Source organism: Squalius cephalus (genome assembly GCF_949319135.1).
Source record: "Squalius cephalus genome assembly, chromosome: 1".
Classification (NCBI taxonomy): Eukaryota; Metazoa; Chordata; class Actinopteri; order Cypriniformes; family Leuciscidae; genus Squalius; species Squalius cephalus.
The window spans coordinates 54,206,815-54,222,460 of record NC_137122.1 but is presented as its reverse complement, the minus strand read 5'-3'; the positions used below and the strand labels follow the sequence as shown (position 1 = coordinate 54,222,460).

At 38.5% G+C, this 15,646-nt stretch overlaps 1 protein-coding gene across 3 annotated transcripts in view; it reads left to right on the top strand.

Moving 5' to 3' along the window:
* LOC307160288 (uncharacterized protein) overlaps positions 1–15,646 on the top strand; it is a 46,848-nt gene that overhangs the window by 3,667 nt on the left and 27,535 nt on the right. For all 3 annotated transcript variants that reach the window (XM_079874256.1, XM_079874258.1, XM_079874257.1), the window contains exon 2: positions 1,499–1,648. In XM_079874256.1, the coding sequence (XP_079730382.1) occupies positions 1,499–1,648 (150 nt within the window). The remainder of the gene's footprint in view (positions 1–1,498; positions 1,649–15,646) is intronic.

Below are 15,646 nucleotides of genomic sequence, written 5' to 3'. Positions count from 1 at the left end.
CCATCTATTCACTCATCCACCCATCCATCTATTCACTCATCCACCCATCCATCCATCCATCCATCCATCCATCTATTCACCCATCCATCCATCTATTCACCCACCCACCCATCCATCCATTCACCCACCCATCCATACATACATCCATCCATCCATCCACCCACCCACCCATCTACCCACCCATCTACCCACCCATCTATCCATCCACCCATCTATTCACCCATCCATCCATCTATTCACCCATCCATCCATCTATTCACCCACCCACCCATCCATTCACCCACCCATCCATCCATCCATTCACCCATCCATCCACCCATCCATCCATCTATTCACCCACCCATCCATCCATCCGTCCGTCCGTCCGTCCGTCCATCCATCCATCCATCCATCCATAATTTGCACACGTCTTCTGTGAACGTTAAGCCCCGCCTTCTTTGATTTGATTGGCCATCTCAGTCATTTTGATATTGCTGTTATGGTGCGACTATGATGCCATTATAATATAACAATATAACATGTAACGATAACATTTTGCAGTGGCTTCATAAATTAATTAAAAACGTAAAACGCACACCTGATGCACATCTCTTTGTTTGGGCATTTTTATTTATTGGGACTGAGGTCCCCCTCAGTGTCTCTGGTGGTTACGGCTCTAGTCGACAGTACAGTATGTTTCTTGAGATCCGCTTCTTTTAAACATCACACTAGTGGACATTGTAGAGTTCAGGAGGGTTTCATGTGAGCACGCGCTTGGTCTCGACTTAGAATGTGCCACCACAGCTGTAACCAGAGCTTTGGACCTGGCTTCTATATATGGCTTCAAAAGTATATCCACTATATTTAAAAGTGTATATATTGTGTCACATACTGCTGTTGAGAGCTCAAGGAGTCTTGAGCACAGGTGTGTGTGAGACACACATGATCTTCAGAGAATACTCTTGAGGAACTGACGTTCACGAGAACAGAGCTGCTAAAATCACCTTCAGAGCTCCAGTCGGACAAAACTCACAACATTTTGTACCAGTTTTGCAATGTTGACGTTTCTCACTTTGGTGGAACCATGTTTACATGGAGATCATTTTCCGATTAAAGCCCAAATTCTGGCAATTGGCTTTATTTAAAAAAAAAAATAAAAAAAACTTTTACATGCATACATGTATAAATGAATGTTTATGGATATTATGAATAAGGTGTTTATACGACATAAAGGCAAACCATAATATTTTTGTTTGCTTAATCTGGTTTGCTTAAACTTCTTCTTCTTCTTCTTCTTCTTCTTCTTCTTCTTCTTCTTCTTCTTCTTCTTCTTCTTCTTCTTCTTCTTCTTCTTCTTCTTCTTCTTCTTCTTCTTCTTCTTCTTCTTCTTCTTCTTCTTCTATTTCCAACCCGTTTGACATTTTTAATATTAATTGAAAATTACCCCCTGATTTACTCACCATCAAGTCATCCTAGTGTGTTTGCTGTTTTCTGAGCTTCAGTCTCTTTGCTCAAACAGGCAGAGATTAAGGCTGAGGAGAAGGCTGCTGTTGAGCCGAAAAACGAAGAGCCCGCTACAGTCGCCCCTGTAATTGAGGAAGTTGGTGTTGTGGAGGAACAGCCTGCGGTTGAACCTAAGGTTATCCCTGTGCAAGAAACACCTGTCCAGGTAAGATGTGTGATATGATGGACTTGTTTCAAGATGAGTGTAGATGCTCTACTATCCATTATTTATCAGTCGAACGGACAGTTCACCCTGAAAAATAAAAGTCATCATTTAGTGAACCACGGTCAGGATTTTCGTTAAATAATACATAACATTTCTTTTCCATACTCCCAGAAAACTTGGAATATACACTACCGGTCAAAAGTTTTGGATCGGTACAATTTTTTATGTTTTTAAAAGAAGTCTCTTCTGCTCACCAAGGCTGCATTTATTTGATTAAAAAAAAATAAAAAAAAAATTTGTGAAATATTATTACAATTTAAAGTGTGATTTATTCCTGTGATCAAAGCTGAATTTTCAGCATCATTACTCCAGTCTTCAGAAATCATTCTAATATGATGATTTGATGCTCAAGAAAAAATATTATCAATGTTGAAAACAGTTATTTACATTTTTAATATCAGGATTATTTTGATGAATAGAAAGTTCAAAAGAACAGTTGATTGAAAAAGAAAGCTTTTGTAACATTAAACACTACCGTTCAAAAGTTTGGGGTCAGGAAGAATTTAATTTTTATTTTTGGGGGGAAATAAATAAACGAAATCAATACTTTTATTCATCAGGGATGAATTAAATTTATCAAAAGTTACAGTAAAGACATGTATAATTTTACTAAATATTTTATTTCAAATAAATGCTGTTCTTTTGAACTTTCTATTCATAAAGAATTGAATTTGAAGAATTCATCAAATAACTGTTTTCAACATTGATAATAATAATGAATGTTTTTAGAGCATCAAATCATCATATTAGAATTTAACAATAGTACTTTATATATGTATATATATATATATATATATATCAAATAAATGCAGTCTTTTGTGAGCAGAAGAGACTACTTTTTAAAACATTAAAAATCTTACTGATCCAAAACTTTTGAGTGGTAGTGTACATGGGATCATTCTGTGATACTTTTGCGTCTTTTTAAAAAAAAAAGCTTGATGCTGGTTGCTATTCACTGCCAGTAAATGGACGAGCGTGAGCGGGACATTTATTTTTTTACTCTCCTTTTGTGTTCCATTTAAAAAGAAGGGCATACGGCATTACAACACCAGGGTGAGTAAATGATGACCTCATTTTAGGGTGAACTTTCCCTTTAAGCCCACTTTTTTCTATCAGATATGATTTCATTTTGGTGAATGATTACAAACTTCTTTTGAAATAATGTACTTCTAAGACCGTAACACATGTATTAAAGGGGTCATGATCCCCATTGATCTTTTGACATACGTCATTGTGCTATAACCAAATACCGTTGCTCAGACTCAAATGACTCTTCACTACAAAAACAGCATTTGTTTAAACCAAGAACATACTTTTTTTTTCTCTCTTGTTCTGCTCAAGGTACTTTTTTGCTCTTTTTATTTGGAACATTGTGGGTGCAAAAGACAAGATTCATAACAAATAAAACAGAAGTGCTTCACATATGTAAATATTCATACAATGTTGCTTAATAAAGGCAGTCTTAGCATGCCAGTAGTGCTGTGAAGTTCCACACATGAGAAACATTAGAAGTGTTGTCACACCCACTGATCCAATCCTGTCCATTCAGTACGGCAGGAGACCCTCTGGGATCCATTACACAGCGTTATGCAACACTGCTTTTTCTGCCTCCTCTACAGTCTGGCTAAAAAACCATGAGAGTGATACCATTACAGGGAGAGCCAAGCCAGATTTTGTCTAGTGTGCCGTAGCCAGACTTTAGACGAACTAGTAACTACTTTCAATCTGGTCTGCATTGCAGATCATTCTGGAGAGAAGCAAGAACCAGCCGCCAAAAACGACATGTTTGTTTACAAGCAAACAATTACTGTTCATTTGGGTTTATGTGAAATGGAGATGCCAAATAGGATTAGTTTTTGGGATTGACAACCACATTTGGTGTGAGTCTCAATGTCCCGTTCACACAGCAGCTGACAGTAGCCTTTCGGATACTTACTGGAGTCAAGCATATATTCTCTTACCAGAAGCAATAGCAAAAGTGACCAAAGTAATATCAAAGATGGCGACGACCATGAAACTGAAAAGTCTTGATTATTCCAGTTATTTACAGGTTCCAGTTATAGAATGCAGTTGTAACTCTTGTAAATAAACTGGCTTACACTTTATTTTGATGGTCCACATTAGACTTTCTGCTAACTGTAAGAAACCTTGCAACTACATGTCAACTAACTCTCATTAGAGTATCAGTAGACTGTAGTAGAATTTTAGAGTTCGGGTTAGTAGAATTAAGTTGACATGTAGTTGTAAAGTTACTTAAAGTCAGTAGAATGTCTGTTGCGGAGCATCAAAATAAAGTGTTCGCAGATATTAACAAAGTCCCTTTAAGACAAGTCATTTCACTCGGCGGCCATCTTTGAAATGCCTCTCGGTCATGCAAGTGCAGCTCCTTTCTTTTTGAATGGGGGAACTTCTCTAAAACTGTTCGCCAAGCTTACGAGAATGTCTGTTCATCAAAGTAATGTCTGTATCAAAATAAAGTGTTAACAGATATTAAGCAGACAGTCTACTAATACTCTAATGACAGCTTGTTGGCATGTAGTTGCAAAGTTACTTGAGTTAGTTGTATGTCTAAAGTGGGCCATTGAAATAAAGTGTTAGCAATGACTGAACTGCGTGTGAACGTAACCATATAAATACAGAACTGACAATCATATTCTGTTTCTGTGTGAATGTGGCTATAGTAAACCAGTATTGGGGAAATAAATGCAGGTAATGGTGATGCAGTCACAGTGAATGATTGAACAGAAAACACAACAAATAGTGTGGATACTTCAACAGCCCTCGTTGCATTTGGTGCGTTTATCAGTGGATGTCTTCCATGCAGAAGCTTGGATAATGTATTACTCCTTTATTGAGGCTATAAAGCATATTTACATAACCTGGTTCCCCCTGCCGAGTTTTATTTTCATCTCTGTTCAAACACACCAGGCCATAATTTTCTGAATGAACCCTAAGAGCTTGACTGGGACCCGGTTTGCATACTTGATGTGAAGTATGTTCTTTGATAGGGATGAGCACCTTTGTCATGGGATGAACTAATCTTTAACATCCTTCATATTATGCACATTTGGATTGAGGCCTTGATTAGCTGGCTCAGGTGTGCTTGGTTAGAGGTGAAACCGAAGTCTGCAGGATCGCGGATCTCCTGGGACGAAATTGAGACCGACGTGTTGATTGGTTTCTAGAGAATAAATCAACTCTTGTGCTGTTTGTTACCCATGAGGCAGTTCTCTGATAGATGTGTGACTTTAGAGGAGCGCTGGAAGATGGATCGACTCCAACAGGACTTGACCTGCCTCTACATTTCTATAAATAATGTACTACTTTTTCACAAAGGGCGCCATATTTTATATCATATATATATATATATCATCCATTTAAGATCAACTCATGCTAAACTGTGTTTAATGTCGGCCAGACGGTGTCTTCCTGTCTAAATCAGAATAAAATGCAAATTGTACCAGACTTTGTTGATAGTCAAAAGTCTGTGCTACTTTGTTTCTCATTGAATTGGACATTTTTCAAGACATTTGCCTTGGAAGGTTGAGAATGTTGTTTGACGTTGACTTTAAACTCAGTAACCCCTGAGGCCCCTCATGACCTTTGGCTCCATGACCTTTAGACATGCTGATGTGGCATAGTTCCTTCTTTGGCACTTTACGACCTCCCTCTCTCCCTGAAGACATGAGTTAGCATCTGGAAAGAAGGGCTCAGATTTCACCATTCTTTGCACCGAGCCTTGTAGATCTACTTCGGGTTTAGTGAGCAAGGAATTGGTTCCTAATGTGAATTGAACAGAGTTGTGTATATTAATCATAAGCGTGTGAATCTTTATGACTGTATACACTGTATATCTGCTATATTTGCATAAACGCATCTCATAATCCGATTTTTTTTTTAAGCTTTTTTAAGCATCTGGACCAGTTAAAGGAAATACAAAGTAATAGTTTATCCAAAATTGACAATTACTTTGTATCCAAAGTGACCTAAATGCCACGTGCCTCAGGGGCTGATTAATTGCTTTCTGCCCAGTTCTTGTTCTGGCCCTTTCTCCCACAATTCCAGCTCCCAGCTCCTCAAGTTTCCTTTTTTCAGAGTGTTTTACCTTCCTTACATGGCAATGTGTATTCAGCGGGAAAACCTCAAAGTGGAAAGCTGTACCAATCTGCTCTGAGGTGCCGCCAACAAGGACTCAACAGCGGATGTAGTCAACGAACAATTGTCCTTCAACTCAAAGCTTATTGCTGTTATTTTTGAGGGATTTCTGGACGCATAACAATGTCTAAAGTGTGAATGACTGGCTGAACTGAAGGGTTTATTTAAAACTGAAGACGTCAGTGTTGAATGTGCAGACCACAAGCATCTGAAACAGGGCGAGCGCTCAGGAACATTCCTCAACACTTTGTTTCTGTCTCCAGGCCAGTCAGTCTCTAACAGCAGTCTGCTGAGGAATCTGTGATTCTGCCTGCTGATTGGTCAGACTTTCCTCTGACTTTGCTGGTTTGGAATTTCAGCTTGTTACCATTAACTTCTTCTTTCAGTGATCTATGCAAACATTGTCATGATTTATTTCCTATAGGTATGAGGTTTGCTGATATTGATGTGGTGTCATAAGACTGTCCATGGTTGTATTGGATGTTAATGTTTTTATGTCCTCAATTATCTCTTTTTTTTTTTTCTTTTTTTTTTTGGCCATGATATTTATTTAGCTATTTTACAGGTTCATAATTTTGTTTTGGAGTCTCCTACATTAGGTTTGCATGTATCAAAGATAAAAAAAGCTATTTTTTTCAGTTTTCTCCTAATTGCTACATTGCAGCATCAGCTCTTTTCTCACAGTGTCTGAAATGGTTTGGCACATGATTGTCTCTCTAAAACCCTCCTTTCTGAGAGCTGACTCTGCTCTGATTGGTCAGAAGACCCAGTCTGTTGTGATTGGTCAGATGGCCCAATCTGTTGTAATTAATCTACTCTGCTCTGATTGGTCAGATGGCCCAGTCTGTTGTGATTTGTCTACTCTGCTCTGATTGGTCAGATGGCCCAGTCTGTTGTGATTTGTCTACTCTGCTATGATTGGTCAGATGACCCAGTCTGTTGTGATTTGGTCTACTCTTTGCTGATTGGTCAGATGGTCCAGTCTGTTGTGATTGCTCTGATTGGTCAGATGGTCCAGTCTGTTGTGATTGGTCTACTCCTCGCTGATTGGTCAGATGGTCCAGTCTGTTGTGATTGCTCTGATTGGTCAGATGGTCCAGTCTGTTGTGATTTGCTCTGTTACAGCGAGTGTCGTAAACGAAAATTCCATTAACATATCTATATTTCAGCTCTTCCTCAGCACTTAATACACAGTGATACAAATAGCACAGATGGCGTCGTTTTTATCATATCAATTTGAGCCTGACTCCTCATCCTTTGGAAGTGCATGCAAATTGGATTTGAGATTGCAGCGCAAAAACAGCGTCTTCTCGACATGTCGACAAAACAAAACCAAACTCTTCCAGTCTCAGCAACAACTATAGTGTTTGAGAGTCGAAGTAGATGTTCTTCGTGAGCACCCAATGAAGACCATAGGCTGGCAGAATGCAAATTTGTTACAAACCTACATAGGTTTAAACCGAAAGACTGGAATTACTGACAACTCATTTCAGGCAGTTCAGAAGTGCTTCTTTCTTTTGGGAGACATTGAGTCACTTTATCTGCACTTTGATCTTTGAAACTTTGCAGACCAATTACATTCACTTACAGCTGTACACATTTCATGAAAGGTAGTATCAGGGGGAAAAAAGCATAGAGGAACATTAAATGCAATTTACATTTTATATGTAATTTCATAATTACTTTAAGTATCTTTGAAATGTGGATCTTGTCTTGAATTCAGAACAAGAAAATAATCAGCACACCCACTTAAACCCTTTATTTTGCCATAATTTTGCTGTGTCATTTGATGTGTACACTCCGTAGTTGATTGTTATATTTGGCTCTATTCACATTTAATATTCTTATGAAATATGATACTACGTTTCCATCTTGCCTTCCAACTGAGAGGAAGCATTATGCAAAATTAGCTGTAAGAAACAAGGCTTTTACAAACTCCTCAATTGAACCAACTGCTTCTCAAAATGAAAACACCACTCACTGGCCAAAGCGGTGTAAATGCAATGTAAATAAAGACAGACAAACCAATCATTAATGCTTTTTATGAAAGTGTTATCTATTAAATGTTATTTGCAAATCATTAAATGGCAATAAATATGAAGTATATCGTTTCTGTTTTGCCTACTTGTATGTGTTCTTAAAGCAGGACTTGGCTGATTAGGCCAAATAGAAATAATTTATTGTCACTGCCATTGTATTATACATGCATGTTTATTAAAATTAATTAAAACTGAATTGCATTATAAAACAGACCCAGTTAAAACCATACACTGGTTCACCAGATCAACTCTAGCAGCGAACCATTGGAATTACTAATCTAGTTGTCTAATAAACCTTGCATTTGAATTTTACAAATATTGTTGGCACTTTGACGTATTGCTTTTGTTCCTCTTTTTTTTTTAATTCACTTTGGTTAAAAGATTCTGCTATATGCGTAAATGTAAATTCAAACTAAACCATAGTTCAAAACTGTATGGTTACGAAGCTTGCTGAAATCATGTGACTTGGCCAGTTTGATATGAGCTGAACACTGAATCAAAACAAACCCATTACTAATAGATAAATTGTAATAGTAAATATTTAAAATGGACTATTTCACCAAACATTTCTATGTGCGTTGCATTTTTCTGCTTATTAGAGCATCACAGCGTTAGCTTAGCAAGATGCTAAGAGATATGAAAATTGCAGTTTGTCTGGCATGTGGAGTTGTTTCCTGCGTAGAGCATCCCACATACGTTATGGTTTGTTCCATTTGTACTCTGAAGTTGGGAATTCTGATTTCCCAGTAGGAACTTTTAACTGAAATGCCCCCTTAAGTCAGAGATGCGACTGGGAAACTCTGAGGACCCGCAACAACCCTGTCTTCAGAATCCAATATGGCTGCTCAGCGCATCGACTGCAGTCAAACAGTAGTAATGTATTGTTTACCAGCACTTCTGTTTGTCTGTGTCTCAAACTCAGTGGTGCACACAGTATCCAACCTCTATTTGTGGACATGATACTTCGGCATTATCTGTGCACTGATAACCCCTTTTTTGTGTGTTTGTATTTTCAAAGAGCAAGCACAAAAAAAGTTTGTCTGGATGCGTACATCTTGGTTTTTCGACCCGTTTACTGGAATGGCAGGTCAACTCGGGTGGATTGTCATTCCCAGCTCTGACATCCGACTTCCTTGGTAAATGGAACGCACCATTACTTGTGGACTCAATATCATATGAGCCGCACGTCAACGGCTTTTCTGATAGAGCATGTTGAATTGGTGCTGGAGCCATTGGTGAGAGAGATCACTCTTGATTGGCTGTTCAGCTTAGCGAACCAATCAAGCGCTGCTTTGTTTATAGTTTATTTATCCGCAATCCTAGTTTCGGATTCTCTTTTTGAATGGCGAACACAAACTACTGCCACCTGCTGGTATGGCGAGTTGTCATGCAGGTACAGAACAAACTAGCCAACGGGCAACTAGAACGTGTGTTCAAGTACAACGTGTTTTGACCCAGAAGCTTATAAGGAAGCTCACTAGGTTTTTCTGAACACATCTACAGTTCCAGGCTGTGTCCCAAATCACACACTCTCTTGAGTAGGTACTCATTTTGAATAAGTAATTACTCCATGACCACTATAAATTATGTCCTGTTTAGTATGAATAAAATATGGACGTACTACATTCGCCATGTTGTCATCATGTGACCTACCAGTGTCAGTTACGTCGCTTCACTGCCATTCACAAATCCTCTCCCGTGGCCTCATGGGATCGTAAAGAGTCAATCGTTTACACACTTCAGAATCTCGCCGGAAGAAGTAGATCATCCGGGTACTTTTTGTCTCTTTTATGAGTACTTTGAATTCAGACATACTACTTTTGTCACGTACTGTTTTTCGCCTACTACACAGTGGGGAAGTATGCGATTTCGGATGCAGCCCCTGTCTTGCCCTTTCAGCCACAAGTGGTGATGTCCCTTAACTAAACAATGGTGCAATGCAGTACAGTATGCTAGTAGGCAGACAGTCACTGACTGTACATGATGACTATGGGCCTTGTGATACAAAGACCTTTTTGTAAGAATTCAAAGCAGGGCTGAAGGTTTTGTGGAGAATTCATTTAGTGCAAATGCTTTCCATAAATGAGTAATACAATGAGAGCTTATTCGAGATGCAATGGCACACTGCCTAAGGATTATTTGCTTGCTGGCAATATGGAAATAAGGAAGTGAAGATCATCTTTACATGAATAACTGACATTTAAAGTGTATTTCTTTTTAAGAATATCCTGACAATCTTGCCCATCACTGTAGCTCTCAAATCAAATTAGGCACAATTTATGTTGCTGTGTCAGTCACAGCCTTTTTGGATTTTGAGAGTTTACCTCTGTATTTAATAGATAAGTGACTCCAGGGACAAGTAAAAAAAATAACATAAAGGCATAAAACCTCAGGATATGTTTGTATTGGTGATCTCTCAAACATGTATTCTCACCCTGACCTCCATACAGGAGGTCTGTGGCAACATCTAAACTTTCCAGAGGATCGGAGATGACAGTTAAGCCTAAGATGACATCCTTGGCCATCTGACAGCCTCTCAGGTGGTTCACGCTTTTCTAAGAGCATCAGGACTAATGGACTGTTGGCAGTCATCACCGCGAGGAAGAATCCGTCTGAAGCTGCCCTAATTCCCTTGCCGCCTTTCATGTGTTTACGTCTCGGGACAGAGTGCTGCGGGACATTAGATGACTTTATTTAGTTGCTGGAGGAAAAGAAAAACAGTGTGAGATGTTGATACCATATTGTAAACTGAACTCTTCTGGCTCTAAATATGTTGGAATAGAATGTGTAACCTCACATCAACTGAAGTCTCAGTTATCTCTAGTGTCAGAATTTGTTATGCTCTTAACAACCATTTCTATAAAAAAACAAAACGAGCATAATTTTGCGAAAACTGTGTATTGCAGTGTTTATCCATAGACTTTAAGCATTGTTTGTTGAAACTTGATTTCTGTGGTAATCAACAGCATGTCTTTAATGCTGACGCTACAGCTTAGCTTGAACCTGGAATGTTCCTTTCAGTGTGCCAAGTTCCTACGTTGCTTGTCAACCATAAACAGCCTACTGTTAGTCTAACGAACTTAATTTGTCGAATTTATTAGCTTCTCGTGGATAATTGTTTTAGGATCCCACCATTAAAAAAAACATTGACATTTGGGAAAGTAAATAATGAAAAAAAAAAATGTATCATTTGAATTTAGGTTACTTTAAACCAGTGGTTGGGTTTGTCCATATTTGACCCAAACATGGCTTGATACAAGCCAGCACAAATGGGTTTTCAATAAAACTTGCCTGTCTTTGTGGTAAAAATGCAAAAAATCTTTTGAAATTGGAGATACCTGACTAGAGAAAACGGAGAAAAAGGGTTGTTGTCTTCCCTTTTGTTGAATATAAATGTCTCTGTCCAGGTAACACAGAGAAAGAGTAAACACTGTTCATTTACATATATTACGGACATTGTAGCAATACAAAACGGGTTAAAAATCTGTGAATTTGATAGTTTAATTACTGGCCTTTTGGATTTGACTCTGCTGTGCTCGGTGCATTTGACTAATTTCTCTGCTCTTGAATCTGGTAGAAAACAAGATCATCACCATTTCAACTTGAGGGTTTACCCTCACACACCAGAAATTAGTTTGTGCAAGATGGAATGCACCATCTGCTGGTGTTCAGCGGTTGCCAAAATTCTGTTTGCAATACAGTTTGGTTTCAGGGAGGGAATGGAGTTGCTATTCTGGTAGCAGCTGTCTTGTCATGTTTAGCCATTCATTATTTTCATTTGGTGGACAATAAAATGCACAAAAACAATTCCTCAGACTTGAATTGAAGGAGGGACCAGAGCCATATCTGTTGGCCACAATACCAGAGACTGAGCACTCATTTCACCCTAGCAACTGCAGAATACCTTAGCATGGCAACCATTCAGAAAATCATAGCAACTGCATGGAAACACTAACACCTCAGAATACTTGCATACTTGCAATAAATGCATAGCAACACCCTGGAAACGACTCAAAACACACTAGCAACTGTGCAGCAGCACTATCAGCCACTCAAAATACCTTCATGCATAGCAACACCCTGGCAACCACTCAGAACACCCTAGCAACAGCATGGTGTTGCTAGAATAACTCAATTCGGAATATCTTAACAATGCATAGCAACACCCTGGCAACCACTCAGAACAGCCTAGCAAATGCGCAGCAGCTCTATCGACCACTCAAAATAATGTAACAATGCATAGCACCACTCTGGCAACCACTCAGAATAACCTAGCAACTGAAAAGCAACACTAATGATACCTCAAAATATTTTTGCAATTGCATAGCAATGCCCTTGCAACCACTCAGAGCACCCTAGCAACAGCATTGCAACCCAAGAGCATTGCATCATTCAGAATGCCTCAGCAAATTCACACCAAGGTCTAGGCAACCACCCAAAAACCCAAAACATCAGGAATGCAAGTTTTGAATGGGGAAACACTACTAATTTTTATTTTTTTCTATAGGAAATGCAGCTCTGTTAGTATTACTTTCATTCTTCTTGTCATTCCCTTTCACCAAGCTTGTTGTTGACATTCTGAATCACCTAATCATATAATGGCACAAATCTACAGTTAATCCTAAATTTAACCTCTCTGGATAACCTTAATCCCTACAGACTCCAATTCAATCCAGTATCCACTTTGCTCTTGTATGGTGTAAAATGGTGCTGCGGTACGATTAAGGCCATGTTACCGAGTATGGTAGTATTAGTATGGGTTTCAAATCCTTAGTAAGTTTGATTAACAATAGTATGTGTGTGCCTCGGCGTTGCCAGTTGGGAGAAAAGTGGGACTGAGTAAAGTCTGCGATTCTGCGTTTTCTACCAAGGGGGCCAAATGAAATACTAGTTGCCCTAGAAAAACTAGCGACGCCATTGTGTTCTGTGACATGCTGTATGTCCACACTTAAGAATTTTAGCAGCCTTGAATGTTCACTTATTAAAAATGTATGCTTTGATTATGCTTTCAGCCACATTTCAGCAACATGTATTATGATTAAACCTGAAAAGTGCAGAAAATACAAAAAATCGGTCTGGCTACAGGATTAATAAACTCATATTTCCAGAGCTCAATTGTATTGCATATGAAATCTATCACTTCATTCTTTCTGCACTCAAATCTCCAATCCCTGTGAATGGTTGAGAAGTCACTTATAGGCTTGCACAGCTGTTTCTTGCTGGGTTAATGTGCATGTAAGTGGTTGGGTTAAGAGCATTCATGGCCAGCAGAAGCAGTGCTGTGTGTTTGGACAAGCTTTGTCCCCTTGTCATGGACAGCAGGTGCATGTTAAGGCTGGAGCGACTGCAGATGACAGCTGTCACACAGATACTCTATTCCCCTCAGCTCTGTTGGCTACAGAGAGATCAAGGTTTGAATTCAGTGGCTTCAAAGTTGTGAAGTATTCTGTACCCAATGTATGGATGGGATGTTTATAAAAATATATTATTAATAAAAAATATATTATTCTTTCTGCTAACATGAAGTAGAAGACAAGAGCTTTTTAAATGTTCCACATTATAAACAAACTTTTTTTTTCTACATAGAAACAGAAAGTTTTGGTTTCTTGGGTTTTGGGGTTTGTTTGGCTTTCTTTTCTTTTTTTCTTTTCTTTTCTTTTTTCTTTTTTATGTTCGTTTTGTTTAGGGTTTAGTTTTGTTTGGGTTTATTTTTGTTTGGGTTTAGTTTTTTGGAGCGGGGTTTGTTTTACTTTAGGGTTTTTGTTCATTTTGTTTATGGTTTAGTTATGTTTTGTGGTTTGGCTATCTTTTGGGTTATTTTGTTTTTTGTTTTGTTTTTTCTGTGGGGGGGGGGGGGGCTTTTTTGTGTGTGGTTTTGTTTTGTGTGTTGCTTTTTTTTATTCCTTTTGTTTGGGGGTTTAGTTATATTTTATTTTGTTTGGCTTTCTTTTGGGTTATTTTGATTTTGTTTAGGGTTCAGTCTTTTTTGGGGGGGGGTTGCCTTTTTGATAATCCGTTTTGTTAATCCATTTTGTTTGGGGTTTAGTTATGTTTTGTGGTTTGTTTGGCTTTTCAGGGTTTTGTTTTGAATACTTTTAATTTGAAGTTCAGTTTTGTTTTGGGGTTTGTTTTGCTTGCTTTAGAAAGATAGGCTGTACCGAGTCTTTCCGGAAAAAAACGAGCGGCTGGAGGCGGGCCCTGTGGGCGAAGCTAAAGCTGTGTGCTAACGCGCCAAGCTAGTGACAACACACAGAGACATTTGTTCAACAAACAGTTTTACTCACCGTCCGGTTCCAACGCACGACCGCGAACCTTTATCATTGTGACTGCTCGATCCTTAAGCATTAGACGATCTGCAAATCCGTCGATATGGGCTTTGTTTATAAAACAATCATCGTCGAAATGCAGGGAACAAACAGTCTAACAGTTAGCCTACACAACTCCGTTTATGCTCAGGAAAACAAACTCCATCCACTGGTGCCTTAACGCTGGGTTCTTTGGGAATCTGTGCAGGGTTGTCTTGCCCTGGCAACCAAAAACACACTTCTTTGGTGACATTGACTTCCCAAAAGCCGGGCAGGGCGCTTTGATGGCGAACTGCTTTCACTCTCTTGCTCTAGTCTACGAGTGCGCGCGCGCCCGCGATCTTACCGGAGAAGTGCCCTTAGGACCCATATAAGGAAATTCCGCCCTATCTTACGTAAGACAGAGCCATACTCGAAAAAAACTTTCCGAAACTTGTGACAAACCGGAAGGAGTATTTTTGGAACAAAAATACTCCTTCAAACGTACAACTTAGTTTTTGAAACTTTGTCCATGTTTAGCATGGGAATCCAACTCTTTACCAGTGTAAAAAACTCAGTATGCATGAAATAGCATTTCACCCCCCCTTTAAAAAAAAAAAAAAAAAAAAAAAAAAAAAAAAAAAGAAACTTTCCAAACCTCTTGTCCAACAAAAGACAACTTTTAATAACATGTTTTTACTCCAAACTCACTTCAATTCTTACACAGAATAAGGCATACAACATATTATTTCATAGTATTTGATACAGTGGTAAAGGCTATGTCGATTAGCATTGAAGTATAAATTTACTTTATTATCATGAAAATACCCAAGAAGGCCTGAAGAACTCAGATAAATCATACATTGTCATACACTGTAAAAAAAAAAAGTTGGGTCAACTTAAAAAAATAAGGCAACTTATCGCAAGCTCTTTTTTGAGTAAACTCCACAAACAGGGACTGAAGTCCACGCAACTAAAAAGATTACGTTAAAATCATAAGTTGCTTCAACATAAATAGTCATGTTTAGCTAATGAATAACAGAACAAAGTATTTTTAGTTGGCTGAACACAAATGGGCCTATTATCTTATAGGCCTATATTGATTTATTATATATTATTTAAATAGTTTAATTAAATAAGAGACAGACCATAACACGAGTCAGATAACTTTTTTTATTTAAACAGTTTGTGTCTGATGCACAACAATGACATTATCGTAGCAAGTCTTGAATTTGTTAACTCAATGCATGGTACTTACCAATGCATGTTAAAGAACATTAGCCTGAAGGTTCAGTTCACCCAAAAATGAAAAGTCAGTCATCATCAATCCATATTCAGTGCATTCATGAGTCCGAACAAGCGTATACTGCTGGTAGATCTGTAATGTCCTCAAGAACAATAGCCTCTTCCAGTATTAGTTGGTCAGAGTTGGTAGGGATGTAACAGCGGCATCTTCGGCC